The sequence below is a fragment of the Sceloporus undulatus genome, chromosome 4, assembly GCF_019175285.1.
Source record: "Sceloporus undulatus isolate JIND9_A2432 ecotype Alabama chromosome 4, SceUnd_v1.1, whole genome shotgun sequence".
Taxonomy (NCBI): Eukaryota; Metazoa; Chordata; class Lepidosauria; order Squamata; family Phrynosomatidae; genus Sceloporus; species Sceloporus undulatus.
The window spans coordinates 77,415,356-77,434,983 of record NC_056525.1 but is presented as its reverse complement, the minus strand read 5'-3'; the positions used below and the strand labels follow the sequence as shown (position 1 = coordinate 77,434,983).

The 19,628-nt window shown below is 43.0% G+C and overlaps 1 protein-coding gene across 2 annotated transcripts in view; it reads right to left on the bottom strand.

Annotated features, from left to right (window-relative positions):
• LOC121927611 (cytochrome P450 4B1-like) overlaps window positions 1-19,628 on the bottom strand; it is a 44,747-nt gene that overhangs the window by 17,306 nt on the left and 7,813 nt on the right. For both annotated transcript variants that reach the window (XM_042461396.1, XM_042461397.1), the window contains 2 exons: window positions 7,433-7,480; window positions 2,417-2,649 (listed from right to left, as the gene is read on the bottom strand). In XM_042461396.1, coding sequence (XP_042317330.1) covers window positions 2,417-2,614 — 198 coding nt within the window. In that variant the 5' untranslated portion in view covers window positions 2,615-2,649; window positions 7,433-7,480. The remainder of the gene's footprint in view (window positions 1-2,416; window positions 2,650-7,432; window positions 7,481-19,628) is intronic.

The following is a 19,628-nucleotide window of genomic DNA, read 5'->3' as shown; positions in this document are numbered from 1 at the left end:
CTATGTGTATATGTATACAAAACATAAATGAATTTCATGTATAGACTTGGGTCTCATCTCCACAATATCTCATTATGTATATGCAAATATTGCAAAATCTGAAATCCAAAATACTTCTAGTTCCAAGCTTTTCAGATAATAGAGACTCAACCTGTATGTGTTAATATTAGGTAGCAAGATTTTTTTTCCCCAGCTGGACAAATGAGGAGACAGGAACATGCTATGTGTGTGTGAAAGGGAGAGAGAAGAGAATGAGTATATACTAATGATCTATGTGTGGAATGATGTGACTGGTGTAGTTTGAGCTGATCCTCTCTCTCTTGCTAGCTAGTACCACCAACAAAAGAACCTCCAGGCTTAACTATTATATGTACATTTCTCTCCTTATCATTGCCAAGTGCCAAACTCATCACAAGTCTACCACTTGTTCTTCCTCTTGTATCATTGGTTATTTTTAAATGTACTGCCATTAAACCTGGAGGTTCCATTTATCGGTCATAACCACGTAATACACAACTATTCAGTTACGGTACATTTTCTCTATGAAATGTGTCCTCAGTGAACTATTTCTTCTATGCCTCATCTCTCTCTGAAACCAGGCAAGCTAGCTGCTAAACTGGGCATCATCACAAACCATATATGTTGGAGTGATCATAAGGACCAGATCAGTAGCATTTAGCTATGCTTCTGCTATTATTTATAGGATTATCTTTTTCTTTCACATGTTTAACAGAACAAGGTTTAAAGCTATGAACAACTTGTTGATAGTAAAAAAATGACTGGCTTATTTACAGCTTCATGGTGGGAAAGTGAGACTTTGGCAATCCCTTCTCTAATCACTGTTTTTATTATGTGCCTTCAAATCAACTCCAACTTGTGCCAACCCTATCCTAAAATTTTCTTGGCCAGATTACATCCGAGGCGGTTTGCCTTTGCTTTCCTCTAAGGCTGAGAAAATGCAAGTAGCCCAGTGGGGTTTCCATGGTTGAGCAGGGATTAGAATCCTGGTCTCCCACAGCCCTAGTCCAATATTCAAATCACTAACTATACCATCCTAGCTCTCTGCCCCATCAAGTTGGGACTTTTTATTATGGTAATTTCTCCAGCATGTTCCATGTTGTGCAGCCTTACTCCTAAAGGGAGCTGCAGGCATCCAGTATAATTCCCAAAGTCAGCAATCAGCCTCAAGTTACGGAACCAACAAAGAATCAAAGCATTCATTTACCAGAAATTGTCCAATTGTACAGCTGCTACCTTATCTGTTAAGTCTTATTCATTTATTCTTCTCTGTTATGTATCCCCCAGATCCAGGCCACAGCCAAGGCCTGTCAATTCTTTCTCTACAATATTACTAAAAACCATCCATTTCTCTTGGCCTCTACTGCAAGACTCTGGTCCATGCTCTGGTCGTCTCATGACTAGATTATTGTAACCTCCTTCTGGTAGGGCTTCCTCTCTCACATCCTTTAATTTCAGTCCAGCATTCAGCTGCACACATTATTACATCTGCTCGCCATTTTGACCATATTTCTCCTCTATTATCATCCCTTCACTGGCTCCCCTTCCCCTTCTGTATTTGGTATAAGCTTCTGTTGTTAACTTTTAAAGCTCTGCATGGGCTCCCCCATGAACTTCTTTCTCCCCACATTCCCACTCGTACCCTCCGTTCTGGTAGTCAAGGTCTGCTGTCCCAGCCCAAGCTCCACTGCCCTGTCCCGGATCCACCCCTTTTCACTTGCTGCCCCTCACTCCTAGAATCTCCTTCCCCCACAAGCAAGGGTCATCACTTCTTCAACCAGTTTCAAAACTGAGTTGAAGACTATATTGTTCAGGGAAGCATTCCCAGGCATTGTGTGACTGTTTATCCGGTTGTTATCTGATATTTTATTTTATTTGATCTCTAATGTTCTCAATCTGTTGCCTCCTTATTTTATCGAATTCTATTTTGTAATATTATCTATTGTTTTACATGTATTTTGTAGAATTTATGTCATTGGCAGGTTTCATTTTTATCGATTTTATTGTCTGTATGTACAGCGCTATGTAAACCTACAGTGCTATATAAATAAAGTATAATAATAATTGATTGAACTGGATTTTACAAATTCATCTTCAGTTCATTATAAAAAGGAAAAAATGCAGTTTTACAAAGCGAGGGGCAGCTGCAGAATTAATTCAGTTTGACACCGCTTTAACTGCCATGGCTTGACGCTATGAAATTCTGGGATTTGTAGTTTTATGAGATATTTAGCCTTCTCTGTTAGAGAACTCTGGTGTCACAACAAACCTCAAATCCGAAGATTCCACGGGATAGAACCATGACAGTTAAAGTGGTGCCAAAATGCATTAATTCTGCAATGTACCAGCATCCTGGGCATTACCCAAGCCTTATCAAGAATGTCAGATAATCCCTTACCATGAGAACATGGCCATACAGCCAATGAGAGGGAGGTCCTGGGAAATTCCTGAAGGCCTTGAGTAGTTTCTGTCTTGTCTGAAATAGTTGGATGGCTTTCAGAGTCACACAGGTCAAGACCAAAGCACCAATCAGTTGGAAAAGCCGAGACAGATTCCCAAGTAGCCAAAAGCACAAGGCGTTCATTAGATTCTTCATTGCCTGTTCCCTTTGTGCTTGCTTGTTCCTTGAGTCTGGAAGAAATATTGGGAAAATCCCTGCTTGTCTGCTGTTTATCTCAGGATCAGATAGCTTGCAAAGACGCCACCCACCAATTCTCATCCCAGTTTTGAATGCAAACGAGCAGATGCAAAATAGCAGACGGCTCCTGCTATGCCTTAGATGGGCAGAACCTGGAATTGCTCATTGCATGAGATGCTACATCTACTGAAATTCCTTCTTCTAAACACCCAATAAAGATAAGGGGCCCTGCTCCTGTGTGTATAGGATTTCTCTCCTTTTCTCTTCATTTCCGACCTCAGTTTATATTCCTCTTGTTGGAAAAAATGTTGGAATTAATTATGTGAGAAACAGAATCACTCATGCTCAGTTATTGTATTAAGAGCAGTGCAATAGAGGTATACTGCCTAGATCAAGGGAAGTTATACTGCCACTCTATTCTGCTTTGATCAGGCCTCAGCTGGAATACTGTGTCCAGTTCTGGGCACCACATTTCAAAGAGCATGTTGACAAGGTGGAGTGAGTCCAGAGGAGGGTGACCAAAATGGTGAAAAGTCTGGAAACCATGTCCTAAGAGGATTTGCTTAGGGAGCTGGAAAAGAGAAAGTTAATAGGTGATATGATAGCCCTGTTTCAATATAAATATCTGAAGGGGTGTCATACTGAAGATGGAGAAAGTTTGTTTTCTGCAGCTCTAACGAATGGGCCCTGGAGCAATGGATTCATACTACAGGAAAAGAGATTCAATTTCAACATTAAGAGGAACTTCCTGACAGTAAGAGTTGTTGAATGGTGGAACACACTCCCTGGGAGTGTGGTGGAGTTTCCTTCCTTGGAGGTTTTTAAACAAAACCTGGATAGCTATCTGTTGGGGGTGCTTTGATTCTGTGGTCCTGCAAGGCAGAGGGTTGGACTGGATGACCCTTGGGGGTCTCTCCCAACTCCTTGATTCTGTGTGCAGTACATTGGAGAACACATCACACTGACCTGAAAACAGCCTTCTACAAATAGATCATTGTTTAAAACTATAGCAAGGGCAGAGTATCTGGCAAGCTTCCATATTTATCACATGCATTAATATCCTAACATTCTTCCCCAGGCAGAATCATGAGAACATGGGGGTGTGGTAGGATGTCTCAAGATCAAAATACAGTCATGCTTACATAAACTCTGTATACTCACACAAGAAATATGTTGGCTTCTCTCACACAATTTTGTAGCTTATTTATTTATGATGTTGTTGTGTGTCTTCAAGTCATTTCTGACTTATGGCGACCCTAAGGCAAACCTATCACAGGTTTTTCTGGGGCTGAGAGTGTATGACCTGCCCAAGGTCCCCCAGGGGATTTCCATGGCTAAGCAGGGAATCGAACCCTGGTTTCCAGGGTTCAATGCTGAAATCACTACACTTCACTGGATCTCTTATTTATTTATACTTATACTTATTATTATTATTATTATTATTATTATTATTATTATTAAGCTTTATTTATATAGCGCTGTAAATTTACACAGCACTGTACATAATAAAATCATTTAATTAGACAGTTCCCTGCCTTCATGCTTACAATCTAAGAAGACACGACACAAAAGGAGAAGGGAATGGTTGAGGGGAAGGGGATCAGGTCCAGCATTCTTCTCTCCCTCTGAGTCCTGGACCAAGGCAGATGGGCAGATGGAGGGCTCTGTATCTTAAGGATAGGCCAGATGGCATTGGCCCACCCTCTCTCCCCCTCACAGGCCCGAGATGGATTCAGATGCCTTGTGGGAAGGGTTCAGTTCCTTTCTTCCCCCTCAGAGCAAAGATGGAGTCAGATCAGTGGGAAGGGTTCAGTTCCTTTCTCTCCCCCTCAGAGGCAAAGATGGAGTCAGATTACTTGTGGGAAGGGTTCAGTTCCTTTAGTGAGGCCGGGTGGGAAGGCCTACCTTTCTCTCCCCCTCAGAGGCAAGGATGGAGTCAGATGCCTTGTGGGAAGGGTTCAGTTCCTTTCTCTCCCCCTCAGAGGCAAAGATGGAGTCAGATGCATTTATTAATTTACTTGCATTTATTTGAAAAGATCTATGTGCTGTCGGACACTATGAGATCTTCTAAGGAAACAAAAAAAAAAAATTAAAAAATTATAAAAATAAAGGTTATGCCAGCTATTCCAACATAAAACAATAGAGTAATGTGGTACAATAAAACAGAAAATGAAAGGAGATGCACTAAAAGGATAAAAATTTTAAAAAGCAGTTCCATGAATATGTATGAGCAGCCAAATAAGACAGCAAATAACGCATTACCCAATGGATAGATGGTAAAAGCTAATCAAGAAAGCAGAAGTGCCATGCTGGGGCCGATTTTAGGGTTTTGTAGGGCTGGGCATCCATATGCGCCCAGCCCCACTAGCAGCACCTGTGTGCCATCTTGCCACGGCCCCGCCCACACAAGGCACATGACAATGACGCATGGGCTCTAGGCTGCTTCTTTTTAGGGAGTGTGTCGGTGCCATGTGGTGCGGTTGGCACAGCACTGAAGAGGGGTAAAGACGGGCAACATGGAGTCACCCGTCTGTATCCCCTTTATGAATAGGGAGGTCAGCTATGAGAGAACTGGAAAAGCTATTAAAGAGCAAAGATATACAACAAAACAGAAAAGTTAGAATCATACAAGCAATTGTATTTCCAATTACCATGTATGGATGCGAGAGCTGGACAGTTTAGAAAACAGACACACACACAAAAAAATAATACATTCATTTGAGATGTGGAGAAGAGTGCTGAGGACAACATGGACAGCAAAAAGAACAAATACAGTAAATGGGTCCTTAAACAAATCAAGCCTGAACTCTCCCCTGGAAGCCAAGTTGACTAAATTGAGGTTGTCGTACTTTGGCCACACCATGAGAAGATATGACTCATTTAGAAAAGATAGTAATGTTAGAAAAGGTGAAGGGAAGTAGAAAGAGAGGAGAATCACTTACTAGACTGATGGACTCAATTAAGGAGGCTACAGGTATGAATCTGCAAGAACTTAGAAGAATAGTGAAGGATAGGAAGTCTTGGAGATATCTCATCCACAGGGTCGCCATGAGATTGAGGATGGTTAACAACAACAAAAGAGCTAGGAAGGATAGATTGGGCATGAGGTTGTAGAATCAAAGTGTTGAAAAGTGCTCCAAGGGCAATCTATTCCCATACACTGCAGTCGAGGAATCTACTGTCAAAGCTTTCCCATTCCTGAGACGTTTTAATCAGGTAAGGGAGGGGAAAAAACAGAAGATTCCTGTGTAGAACTCTGATGAAAATCAGAGTTGGAAAAATCCCTATTTTCTAGCAGGTGGTCCTTTCAGATGCCTTATCTCACAGTATAAAGAGCTTTATAAGTCAAATAACACAGTGAATGTGCCTAGTAACACACTGGAACTTCCTTGTGGGTTTTTAAAAAACACTTTCCATCTGATCAGTAAACTAGCCATTTTCTGAGCCAGTGGAAGTTTCTGAGCAGGCTTCAAGGATACACAAAGAATGGGGACACCAAGACTGAAAAGGCCATCTCTCTGCTAACCATCCCCTGCAAACAGAACTTGGAAAAATGCTTTTTAAAAGTATCTCAACTCCCAGAACCTCCCAGCTTGCATGGCCCCCAGCCAACATGGTTTTGACAAAACAAAGGGGATAAAAACTTTCCCAACCTCTAGCAAACTTACTAAGTACAGAAGAGAGCCTCCAGAGTTGGATACCTTAAACTTACATAAGATTTGTAATATCTTGCCTGATGAAGAAGCCCATGGAGCTTTGAAAGTTTGCAACAAGCATATTGTGCATTTCAGTTAGCCAATAAAGGCTAATCACTCATGGATTTTTCTTTGAATTTGTTAAATGGCCCGCACTGCTACTCCTGCAAGTTGTTGTTGTTGTTGTTGTTACATAAGATAGCTTCAATTTACATAGGCTGATATTTCTTTAATTTAACATTGATTTTCTGTAGGGGACAGTGTTTCTCAGTGTTCCTGATGAATAAATAGTATCTTCTACCTGTAGGCAAGGCATGTGGATATACCTGTCTGCCAGCGTGAACAAATCATGCAGCCCAACCCATGTCTAATTTGGCCTCTACCTTACTCCACCCTTTTTTTTTAATCTCTTATTTTATCTAGTGGATTTATGCAAGATAACTTGCTGGAATTTTCTTTTTCTAAATGGTATTTGGGGCAAAGGAAAAATAACAACCAGGAAAGTTACATAATTATGTGTACTGAGTAATAGCAACCAAGAAAGCACCTCCACTTCCCCTGCTATAACCATAGCCATTTCAAGTCTGGGGAGGAATAAAAATAGATATATAAAATGTAGATGCATTATGAGATGGTGGTTCTAATCTTGACCAATATTTCCATCAGATGGAATAAATGGGCCTCTGCACTTGCACATGTAAGGCTGCCAGCCCATCCAATGTTCATAGGACTTTTAAAGTGATTTCCAAGTCAGCAAGGGTCTTTTCTTCACAATTCAGTACTCCTCCTTCCAATTGAATAGGTTGCGATCAGGCCACATGTGATTTGGAAGAATTTGGGCTTTTTGCACCTCTTCCTGAAAAACTCCATAAATGCAGCTGAAAAAGGTTTCGTGATTTTTACTGGAGTATCCGCAAGTATTCACATTATCAGATGTGTGGCTAGCTGGCCTCTTCACATGGATTTGCACATTTTTAGCAGAGGGAGGCTGAAAACATGCAAATTTGTGCAGAAAGGTGAAGACAATTAAATTTCAATGTGAATGTGTAAAACTCCATAGCAATTTGCATAACACACTTACATGTACATCATTCCAAGGTGGTGACTCCATTCTGGATTCTGATTCAACCTGTAAATGAAACATATTCAGTGGTAGCCATGCTGAGTGCATAATTAACATGTCCAAAATTCCATTTTTAGGCCATATGCTTCATGTTACAGACCCGTTTCTTAAAATGTACTTGTATGTTGGGAATGAGACGGAAATGAATCATATTTTTAAGTTTTGTTGATTCAGCCACTTGCCATTAGCAAGTGCTATACCCTCCAACATTTCATAGATGAAAACTGGGACACATGTGACCAAGCAACACTGAAGAATGGTCAAGATGGCAAAACTTATTAATGAGGAAAAACACACAATAAATAATAAATAAAACTTTTATTTGTATCCCGCTTTTCTGTGACAAGACAATCAAAGCGGCTCACAACACAAGCTTGGAAGGGCTGCAGGAATTTGCTTTGGCCTGAGCCTACTGGGAAGAGGAAGATTCTACATTTTCTTTCCCTGATGAGTTAACTGAGTGCTAACTATTTTTGCATTTTGAACTCAGATTGCAGTAACTGAGGACAAAAGGAAAAAGTGGAAGGAGGTGGAGAGATTAACTGGGACATTTTAAAAGCAGTTGAAAAGGGGGATGACACTGGATTGATTGAGACAGTCCCTGCCAGAGTGGATCAGTTGGAAACTATGAGTCAATCAATTGCCTATGAGGAGCTGCCTGGAAAAAAAATGGAAGGAGGTAGAGAGGTTAACTGGGATTTTAAAAAAGCAGGTGAAAGGGGGGATGACACTGGATTGATTGGGATTGTCCCTGTCAGAGTGGATCAGCTGGAAGCTATGAGTCAATCAATTGCCTATGAGGAGCTGGCTGGCAGAATGTGATTGTAACTCCACCCTTTGCCCTGCATTCCCCAGGTACAGATATATGGAGGGACTGTGTGTGTTACTAGAAGTGATACATAGCCATCCTGACGAATTGCCACTAAGTGGCAATGGCCCTAAACTTAATATATCCAACCTACTTTTAAATTTGTCCAAGTTGGGAGCCATAACTGGATTGATTGGGATTGTCCCTGTCAGAGTGGCAGAAAATTCCCTAATTTTACCATTTGCTATGGGAAGAGCTGCTTTCTTATAGCTATTCTGAAGCTTTTACCATGCAATGAACTTTAAAAAGCAAACTACATAAATATTTAGGCCCAAGCCCAATTAAATTAGATTTCAATCAGTGGTAGCTGGGTCCAACATTTACAACAGCATATATAAATGGATGGAATCAAAGCAAATACAAGTAAATTGGAGCCCTGGTGGCACAGTGGTTAAATGCCTGTACTGCAGCCATTCACTCAAAACCACAAGGTTGCGAGTTCAAGACCAGCAAAAGGGCCCAAGCTCGACACAGGCTTGCATCCTTCCGAGGTCGCTAAAATGAGTACCCAGACTGTTGGGGGTAAATTAGCTTACTTGCTAATTAGCTTACTTGCTGTTCACTGCTATGATCTTTGGAATAGCAGTATATAAATAAATTAATTAATTATTAATTATTAAATTGAATAATCTCCCCTCTTTCCCCTAAAATGTGGCTTCTGGCAGAGAGGAGTGTTGCATGTAAGTACAGCAGTAAGAGGGAGATTTGGGCCTCATCTGTACTGCAGAAATAATGCAGTTTGACACTGCTTTAACTGCCACAGCTTAATGGTGTGGAATCTTGGGGTTTGTGATTTGCTGTTGCACCAGAGCTCTCTGAAAGAAAAGGCTAAATATCTCACAAAATTAGAAATCCCAGAATTCCATTGACTAATTGAAGTGGTGTGAAACTGCATTATTTCTGCATTGTAGACTTAAGCCCCATTCCCACTGGGTGATAAAGCGACGAATCTTGCTGCGAGTCAGACTCGGAGAGAGTTCCCGAGTCATATTCAAATCACGTCCATCATTCCCATTACAAAAGGGAGCAAATAGACTCGGTTTATCTTGACCCATGTTCTCATTCCCATTGATATTTCTCCGTTGTATTTTGACATGGACTTTTTTGATCCCCGTTCCCATTGCCTGTCTGGAACCGGTTTTTCCTTTTTGAAGCTGTCAGTCAAGCGCTTAGGTGATTAGACGTCACAGTGACGTCAGTTGCTTCTATGCATTTTACTCAGGCTATTTTTGTTCCCCATTCCCATTTGCGTCTTTCAAACCTGTTTTTCTGGGGGAGTTTTTTGTGGTCAATGGATCGCTGAAGCACCTGAGTGCTTGGGCAGCTAGGGGTCATTGTGATTGCTGCCCAGACACTGGAGCGCTGAGGCGCTCAGGCGCTCAGCAAAAACAGAAAAAGGAAAAAGAAGAAATAATAGTTATAAAAAGAGTGTGCAGTGGGTCTCCTTACACATTGATCGATGTGGGGTGTGGGGGGGGGGGTTGGCAGGGTACGTCATGCACTTAGTGCATTTAGAGACCAATAGAGCAATTTGCAATGTTCAGACAACCGACAGAGCTCCTAGGCAATCAAAAGCTTAATTTAAAAAATAAATAAATTTGTCTACACACACGATCGCCTTGCCCTGCTTCCTGCTCCACTGGGGGAAAGGCTACATGAATGGGGGGAAATGGCACCGGGAATACAGGAAAGAGAACAAAGCTGGTGAAACCCCCAGGACATCCCCTTGAACATTGCTCCTCCCCTGCTAAAATACTGATTCAGACACCCATCGTTCCCATTACTTTGCCCCAGATCCGACACGGCAGCTGCAAGAAAAACTGCTGGAAAAGTACAGTCAGGATAACCCGGGTCATCCACCACTGATTCAGGTTTTTGCTGGAGAAATCGATCAAAGCAGGATTGAACGCGAATTCAAATAAGAACAATTTTCCTTAAACATTATCTAACGCGGCTTCAAATGGGAACGATGTCCCTATAATCCGATTCTTGATTCACTTTATAGGCCGGTGGGAATGGGGCCTCGGATCTCAGCTTCTCCCCTGCCACAATCTCTTCACTTTAAATTGTCCAGACTTTCTCTCTCCAGGTTTTCAAATGTTGGTAAAAAGCATGGTTCTGGAATCTGGGAAAGAATCTGGAGAGGGAGGGCAATTTGGAGCAGAACAGTGGCAGGCAGAGGTGGTTTTAAACATAAGCTCACTGCCTCTCCCACTGTTTTCTGTTCTGCCCTCTAGAGAACAGATGTGCCCTTTCATCTTCAAATATGTAATCACATTACTTAATAATCTCTTCTCTGGAGTAAACACACCCAACTCCTTTGACCTTTCCTCAGAGGAGTTCACATTCTGCTGATTATTCTGGCATTCTAAGTGGCTTTTCATAACTTTTAAGTGTTATTCTTTTGGATCCCCTGGCAGGGTTGCTGTTTTATGAGGAGGCCAAACCAGGAACTGCAGAACATAAAAAACTCAAACCTCCTGGATAAAGCATATGTCCCAGATACTTCTGGAAGCCCATGAGTTGGTCTCCCCAACACACTGCTTCCACCCAGTAACGATCATTCACTTTTTAGTGCCATCATATTTTAGAACTCCTTAAAGATGTCATGGCTAATAGTTGGAATTTTTTAAAAAAAGATCTGCAAAAATATTAATGAAAGCTTCCATGTATATTTCACTTTTCTGACACTAGGAGGAAACTATGAGTGTAATATTCTTTTTACTCTGTTACCCTCAATTCAAGTGTGCCGAAGGGGACACTCTACCACTATTCTGAATTTAGAGGAATTTTAATACTTAGTTCAAATGAACAGATTTAGGCTAGCCGGGTAACATGGCCTTAGGGAGATATCTCAGCATTACAGAGTCCCAAAGTATGCAAAAATCCAGAGGCAAGTGACTTTTATTTAGAGGGGGAATCAACATGCAAACACACACACAAACAACCAAGCACACACACAAGAACTGTTGAGATCAAATGTGTTACACTGGAACAGAAGAGGCTTCTCTAATGGTAATATTACACCTGCACAGATCCTGATTTCATTGTTCTTTGTCTAGGAACGGAGTGCAGCCTCAATCGCTCCCTGGCAGAGGATGGCAAATGAAAGAAGTGCTAGTGAGACAAAACTAGCAGTGCTCCTGGCTGCAGCTGGACTAAGCCAAAGAAACAAAGTGGGGCAAAATCCAAGCTTTAGAAATGTCCAAATGTTCTTGAGGTTTTTTGAAATGGGTTTTGAAGTACTTTGGAAGTATTTTGAAGTAGTTCGGGTTACTTTGAAAACAGTTTCCCAAAGGGGTAACACTCAGGTGTGAATAGGAGTGATAGCCATGCATTTCCAGGCAGAGAGAATTAGGACACAAACTCACCCGGGCTTTGTTTATCATGTCTGCAGCCTTTTGTTCTCTGGATGTGGGCTTCTTCACCTTCTCAGAATGTTCGGAATTAATCCATCATGCTGGCGCCCCAAGGTATTGCCTGTTTTCTAGCCTACGTGCAAAAGCTATTCTCTGGTTATGGCTTCCACAATCGGGGTTATGGAAGGGGTGCCCAGCTCTGTTTTAATACATTTCTGATATCAAGAGGAGGAGCCCTTGTGGACATAATAACAACTTTAAAACAAAAAAGTCTGGTTGGAGTCTGAGCAAGGCAAGGAAAGGAAAGGGAAAAAAGAAAGATTTCCACATCCATACAGAGGGATGTCAGAAAAATACTGAAGCTCAGTGGCACACCACGTTTGGCATGTGAAAGTCCCCATTTCAATTTCCAGCTTAGCCTGATAATATGTGAAAGACTCCTATCTCCAGCCCTGAACATACAATACCAAGCTAAATGGGCCAGTGTTCTGACTCAGTAAAGCAGTTTCCAATATTTAATTTCAAATTGTCTCTTCTAGTGGCCATTGCTTCCACATTATGTAGATTGAATTCTATAAAAGGAATTTCTTTATGAATATTTGTACTCCCAAATCAGGCGCTGATTTGACTGCATTAAACATCTTCCTATGAATTTTCTCCATACTGTATCCAATTTATAATTCTGTGCCTCTCCCTTTGGATTTCCTCATGGAAAAAGTCTACAACCCCTTGATCATTTTGTTTCCCCCCTTTTTTTCAATGCCTCTATTTTCAATTAGGTATTTAGACTTCTAGTAGGCTAATTTGCACATTATTTTTTATCTGGGGCAATGGAAGGAAAGGAATACAATTCTCAATGAGGAGTGGCAGTAGAAGTCTAACAATCTTTCTTAAGGGCCCAGGTTATGTGTGAGACTGTTTTAACTTGGCTATATCTGAAGACCAAGATAGATCCACCCACCCCTTTAGCTAGTGTGCATTGACATTTCAAGTGAGAGACAATGGATGGTACCCATCTTTGCAGGAACATCTATGTGGCTAAATGGGAAACTTGGTTACTTCAAAAAATGCTACATGGCCTGAAACTGACCCCAACAGTTGAAAGTTAAACAATGCACCCTTTTCTTACATGGGGGATCCGTTCTGCCCCCCCCCCCCCCCCTAAAAAAAAAAATGTGTAGAAGTAATGCCCGTGGCACGCTGTGGGGTGTGCAACGCAGGCAAGCACCTCATTACTTCTTCCAGGTGTGCCAAGGCTTCTTCCATTGCAGGCTTCCAACGTATGCTAGAAGCCGCATGTAACACACGTGCACTGCACTAGTTCAAGGCAAGTCTTGAAAAAATATTCATTGGCTGGCATCTTATTAGTAACATATGGGCATATAAATGTGAATTATATGCACATATGTCTCATTCTGGACAGGGTACAGGGAGCTAGTCTCTAACCTTCTGTGCTACATCCAAGTCCCAACAAGCCCTGGAAGGGAGGGATATCCTATTTATTGTGAAGTCGAAGGCTTTCATGGCTAGCATCCATGGTTTTTTGTGGGTTTTTTGGGCTATTGTTCCCACATGGTGTAGAAGTGAATTCTATAAAAGCAATTGCTTTATGAAGATTGTTACTCCCTTTATTCTTACTGGATGCATCATCTAGATAACTTTTCTTTCTTGCTATAAAGACAACAGGGCATGAAGCCATATTTTGATATGTGAAATTGGAACTGACAGTTGATTTTTTTTAAATCTCTATATTTTTGAGTTAATCTTTGTAGTATTGTTCTACCGTAGGAGTTTTATGTGCATGTATGTGTGCATGCATGCAATACTCTCAAACAATGCTTCAAAGATCAACTCTAATTGAAATGGGCACACTAAAAATTTAGTTTAAACTGTGAAGAAAACACAAATAGGATTTAAACTGAGGGCTTGGATCCACATTTCAAGCCAATGTGGGGACACAATCGACATTATGAATGTGCATTTCACATTATCAGTGTTATATTCCTTTGAGATACCAATCCTGTGATTCTCAAACTATGAGGTGGGACAACCAGGGAGCACAAATTTCCCAAGGGGGACATGAGATTGGAGGCCCTGATCCATCCTTCTCAGTTTCCCAAACCTTTTCTATCCGGGAGGGGAAGATAAAGGTGAGCAGCTGCCTCTGCCTGAGGAAGGAGGATAAAGAGGAAGAGGAGAGTGCGGAAGCTAACTGGATCATGGCCTCTGGTGGGACCCATCCTGAGCCGTCACTTCTTCTTCCCCCACCCCTCCCGTCACTGCTCAGTTCTCAGGACAAACTGCTACAGAAATCTCAACTAATGCACCCACTCAGTCCAATACACCCTAGGCACATGGTGGTTGAAAGAGAGCCAGTGTCCACAATGACCTCTAGTGGCAAAGAAACAATGCAGTGACATCTATCCATATGGATCCCACACTGAATTCCTGGTAGTACCCAGCACTTGGGCTGGGGAACTTGGCTCATCAATCAACATGCAGGTTGTTCAGTGCCTGGATCCAGAATCACGTCTGCATGCAGCTGTAACCAATAAAACTTGCAGTCTTTCTGTGTTCCAGATGAACATATGTATTGGTGTCTTATAGACAAGAGAGTAGAAATTGCCCCTTAGCATGCAAACTGCAAATCCTAGAATTCCATAGGATGGACTTGAGACAGTTAAAGAGATTATTGTGTGGTGTAGCTCCACCACTTTTCAGTTTTTAAGGTACATGAACAGATGCTGAAAACTGCTCAATATCCATTGGGAGACTTTGAGTTCAGCACCTTGAATGCTACCCTAACAACTGGGGGTAAACACTTCTACTGATTCAGACTTGTCTCCTAGCTCCTCCCAGAATTTTATTTTAATACCCACAGTAATGTGTGAAATCTATCGTTTGCAGAAGGTTTTGGATGCATTACCTTCATCTTTACTGGAAACCTCCTTTAGATAATAGTTTCTTCAAGTTTTATGAATTTGGACTTTTTAAATTTACATTCATGTTTTCTTACAATTCCATTAACTGCTGTTTTTGTGCTTAGTTTGTGATCCACGTTGTTCATGTTTCTGTTAATACTCTCATTTTATGTAGATTTAGCGTATATCTTTTTTAAAAAAAATCTGCATGCTCTTCTAGCATTTTTGTTTGGGTTTTGTCTTCTGAACACGTTTGTGTTATCTGGCATGTTCTAAAGACAGCAGAGTGTGGATACATTTTGATACAAGTCAACAACAGCAGAACTAGGTGGAGCAAACTGATTTGCAATCTATTATAAATTAATTAAAGTTAATTATTCTTTGTAGGATTGTTCAGGTGTATTTGTCTAAGCTGCAAGAATTAAAAATAAAATACTTTAGATAGGGGTTTCATCCTTATTTTGACCCCAGTGTGGAACATGGCACACTGTGCTGTACAAATTTCACAATATCAAGATGTATCAGAGAGGTTTCTTCAGTTTCAGATGTTCTCCATTCTTGGAGCATATGACTATCTGAGACATAGGAATTGAAGGATTTTCTGGGTCTGCTTTAACCTCAAACTGGAGCAAAGTCAACACAAAAGCCATTTTCATCTCCATCATGGCAAACTGCTGTCCAATACAGTTCCTGAGCAAAGAGAGATATGTTACAATATTATATTTTGCAGGAAATGCCCATGTAATGTTTGACAAAACAAACAAATTTCTATTCCATCTCTAGATCTCTGAGCATAGTCTAATTTTACATTAAGTGAATATTTGCTTATTGTGTTAATCTGATCCGTTGTGGCACCAGAGCTCTCTGACAGAAAAGGCTAAATGTCTCACAAAAAGACAACCCAGAATTTCATAGCATTAAGCCATATTACTTAAGTGGTGTCAAACTGCATTAATTCTGCCATGAAGACGTAGCCTGTGTCTCTGGAAAGATGAACTGCTTCCAAAGATTGTTTGCCCAGGGCAACACACATTCAGATAATGCTAGGGGGATGGACCTGTATTACTTTCTCTTTCCCACATCTTATGGGTTTAGAGTTCTCAGAGGCTTCAGGGAAGATGCTAAAAATTCAAAGAGTGCAGTTTATAAAGCAGTGGCTGTAATATTTTTAGAAAGGTTGAGGAATGTGTTCCTTACAGCTCAATGTGACACTTCAAGGACTCCCAGCACAACCCTCAATTTTTAATTTTGTGTGTGTGTGAAATTATCCCCAAGTGGCTACACATGCACTGGGGAGCACGGGGACAATTGTACTACTTTTTAAAGCCACTCTGGGCCATTTTAGGTTTAGGGGAGGCTTTCTTTTTAATACAAAGTGTGTTGGGGAAAAGGCTTCCCCTGAACTTATAACAGCCCAGAAAAGAATGGAAACACCCATGTTAGGGTACATCTGGAGGCAATAGTCATTTTCATTTTTTTTCCAGAAGGTGGGGAGCAGCAAAGAGGCAGGACAAATATAGTCTGTAGTCTCTAATCTCAGGGCAGATATAGTCTCTAGTCCCAGCTAGCCTAGCAGCCAATGTGGCCCATAACCCAAAAGATTTTTCCTTCTTGGATTTGAAATTATTGTAATAACAGATGTATAAGTAAGATTCACAGGCATGTGTGTCACTGGATGAAATTTGGAGAACCAGGGGGCTTTAGTATTTCCATTTTTAGGCTCAAATGTTGAAAGTCCTGCTGTATTTTAAATATGAAATGGCTCAAGGGAAGGCCAAAATGGCTTAAAGAAATGTTTAAGAATTCTGGAGCAATTACATTCATCCATTCATCCATCCATCCATTTTACACTGTTCCACTGGAGCAATATTACTGTTGGAAAACATATTCAGGCACCATCAGGCCTTCCCTGAAAGAACAGTCCACCCTCCGTCCACCTTCATCCAGAGAGGGAGAAGGGGAAGCCAGCTCCGTCAGGCCTTCCCCGAAAGAAAAGCCCACCCCCTCCCTCCACCATCATCTAGAGAGGGAGAAGGGGAAGCCAGCTCCATCAGGCCTTCCCCGAAAGAAGAGCCCACCCCTCCATTCACCATCATCCAGAGAGGGAGAAAGGCAAGCCATCCAGCCTGGAGGGAGTGAAATGGCAGGCCCAATGCCATCAGGCCTATCCTTAAGAAACAGAGCCCTCCCTCTATTCCATCTGCCTTGGTCCAGGCCTCAGAGGGAAAGATGCGCTCCAGGACCTGATCACCTTCCTCACAACCATTCCCTTCTCCTTTTGTGTCGTGTCTTCTTAGATTGTAAGCCTGAGGGCAGGGAACCGTCTAATTAAAAGATTGTATGTACAGTACTGTGTAAATTTACAGCGCTACAGTGGTACCTCGGGATACGAAATACCCAGGTTACGAAATTTTCGGGATACGAAAAAATCCCATAGGAAAACATTGTTCCGGGTTACGAATGTTTTTTCGGGTTACGAAAAAACTTTTGGTGCTTTTTTCGGCTTTTTCGCACGGAATCGCGGCTTTTCCCCATTAGCGCCTATGGCAATTCGGCTTACGAAGGCTTTTCGGGTTACGAACGGTGCCACGGAACGAATTAATTTCGTAACCCGAGGCACCACTGTATATAAATAAAGCTTTATAATAATAATGTCCATTAGATGTGTGTATCCATTTTGTGTGTATCCATGGAATAATGTCTGTATTCATGGTTATGCAGATCATAAAATAATCTGGGGGGGGGGGGATAACATCGTTACAAGCGGAGCTCCCATTGAGGTAGTGTGGGGCAGGGGGAGGTATGGCGGTGGGAGAAGGGACTTGCGTTCCAGGGGAAGGCGAGATCGATGCATCATATCTATCTCCCCTTCCTGTCCCCCTCCCAACCTAAGGGACCTGAGGGTCACTCCAACCGTGCCAAAAACCCTGTCGCTGCTCCTGTGCAATGCCAGATCGATCAACAACAAGTCCCACATCCTCCATGATTTGTTGGAGGATCATAACTGCGATCTGGCTTGCATTACTGAGACCTGGCTTGGGCCTGAAGGAGATGCTGTGTGGGCTCAGGCCCTGCCTGCTGGGTTCTCGGTGAAGGACCAGCCCAGGTTAGGTGGGCGGGGGGGGGTGGCCTTGATATATAGGAACACCTTGTCCCTCACCAGGAACCACATCCGACAGACGTCCTATATCGAGTGTATTTACCTGACCCTAAAGGCTAGGGACAGTCTAGGGATTCTGTTAGTGTATCGGCAACCCCGTGCGCTAACGGACTCCCTTAACGAGCTGACACAGCTGGTCGCTGAGCTGATGCTGGAGACGCCCAGGCTACTTGTCCTGGGTGACTTCAACATCTCCCTCACGGCCAGCTATGTTCCACCCAGTGCGGCTCGGGAATTCATGGATACCATGGCGGCCATGGGCCTGTCCCAGCTGATTATGGGTCCTACGCACTTTGCGGGTAATCCTCTTGATTTGGTCTTCTGTTCAGATGCGGAAAATCCGTGGGCGGAAATAACTAATGTTTCCCCCCTGTCATGGACGGATCATTTCCTGGTGGAGGCAAAAATCAAGGTCTCTACCCAGATCCCCCCCCCCCGGGGTGGTGGACCTATTAGGATGGTCCACCCTCGAAGGCTGATGGAACCCAAAAGCTTCCAGGAAGCTTTAGAGGGTTACATGGTTGGAAGTGACGGCGACTCTGTTGATGCCCTGACCGGTATTTGGAATACCGGTCTCTCTAGGGCTATACACAGTATCGCTCCCAAGCGCCCTCTCAGGCCCGCTTCCAAGCGTAAGCCCTGGTATACGGAAGATCTCCGGGCAAGGAAGCGGGAACTGTGACGGCTAGAGTGCCGTTGGCGGAAACACCTTCGCTTAGACGACAAGGCTCTCCTAGACCAACTGTTAGAGGACTACGGAGAGGCGATACGAGCAGCTAAGAACTCGTTCTATGGTGCTCGTGTTGCGTCCGCGGAGTCGCGTCCAGCAGAGTTGTTCAGGGTGGTCAGGGAGCTGACCCAGCTCCCTCCCGCCCCGAACCAGATCCTTGAACCTTCTAAGGCCTGCTGTGACCAATTTAATAACTCCTTCGCGGATAAAACCTCTCGGATAAGCGAAGGCCTTAACGCCGACATTTGCGCAGAACCTAGGGTAGAGGCGTCCAGAGCCTCCGTGGACTCCATTAAACTGGATCGGTTTGAGTTGGTAAGTACCGATGATGTGGACAAGATCCTCGGAAGTGTTCGGAAGACAACCTGCTCTCTCGATCCCTGTCCCTCATGGTTAGCGGCTCAGGGGGGACCGGCAGTAATCTTATTGTTACGCCGGATTATTAATACATCCTTGAGGGAAGGGCAATTTCCATCTGATCTAAAATTGGCCATTGTAAAACCTTTATTAAAAAAGCCCTCCCTCGACCCCCTGGTACATAATAATTATCGGCCAGTTTCGCTGCTGCCATTTTTGGGGAAGGTGATCGAGAGAGCGGTTGCAATCCAGCTTCAGGCGGTCTTGGATGAAACGGATTATCTGGACCCATTTCAAACTGGCTTCCGGGCGGGTTACGGGGTTGAGAAGGCCATGGTCGCCTTGGTCGATGATCTCTGTCTGGGCATCGACGGGGGGAAGCGTGTCCCTGTTGGTGCTCTTGGACATCTCAGCGGCTTTCGATACCATAGACCATGGTATCCTTCTGGGGCGCCTGGCAGAGGTGGGAATCGGGGGCACTGCGCTCCAGTGGTTCCGGTCCTACCTCTCTGGGAGGTCCCAGATGGTGCAGCTGGGAGACGTGTGCTCCGACGAGAGGGCCCTTAAAACTGGGGTCCCTCAAGGAGCCATTTTGTCTCCCATGCTATTTAACATTTACATGAAACCGCTGGGAGAGATCATCCGGAGACATGGGGCGCGGGGTTATCAGTACGCTGATGACACCCAAATAATTTTCTCTATGTCTCCGACTGATGCAGTGACTGAGGATGGCGTCTCTCCTCTCGTGGCGTGCCTGGA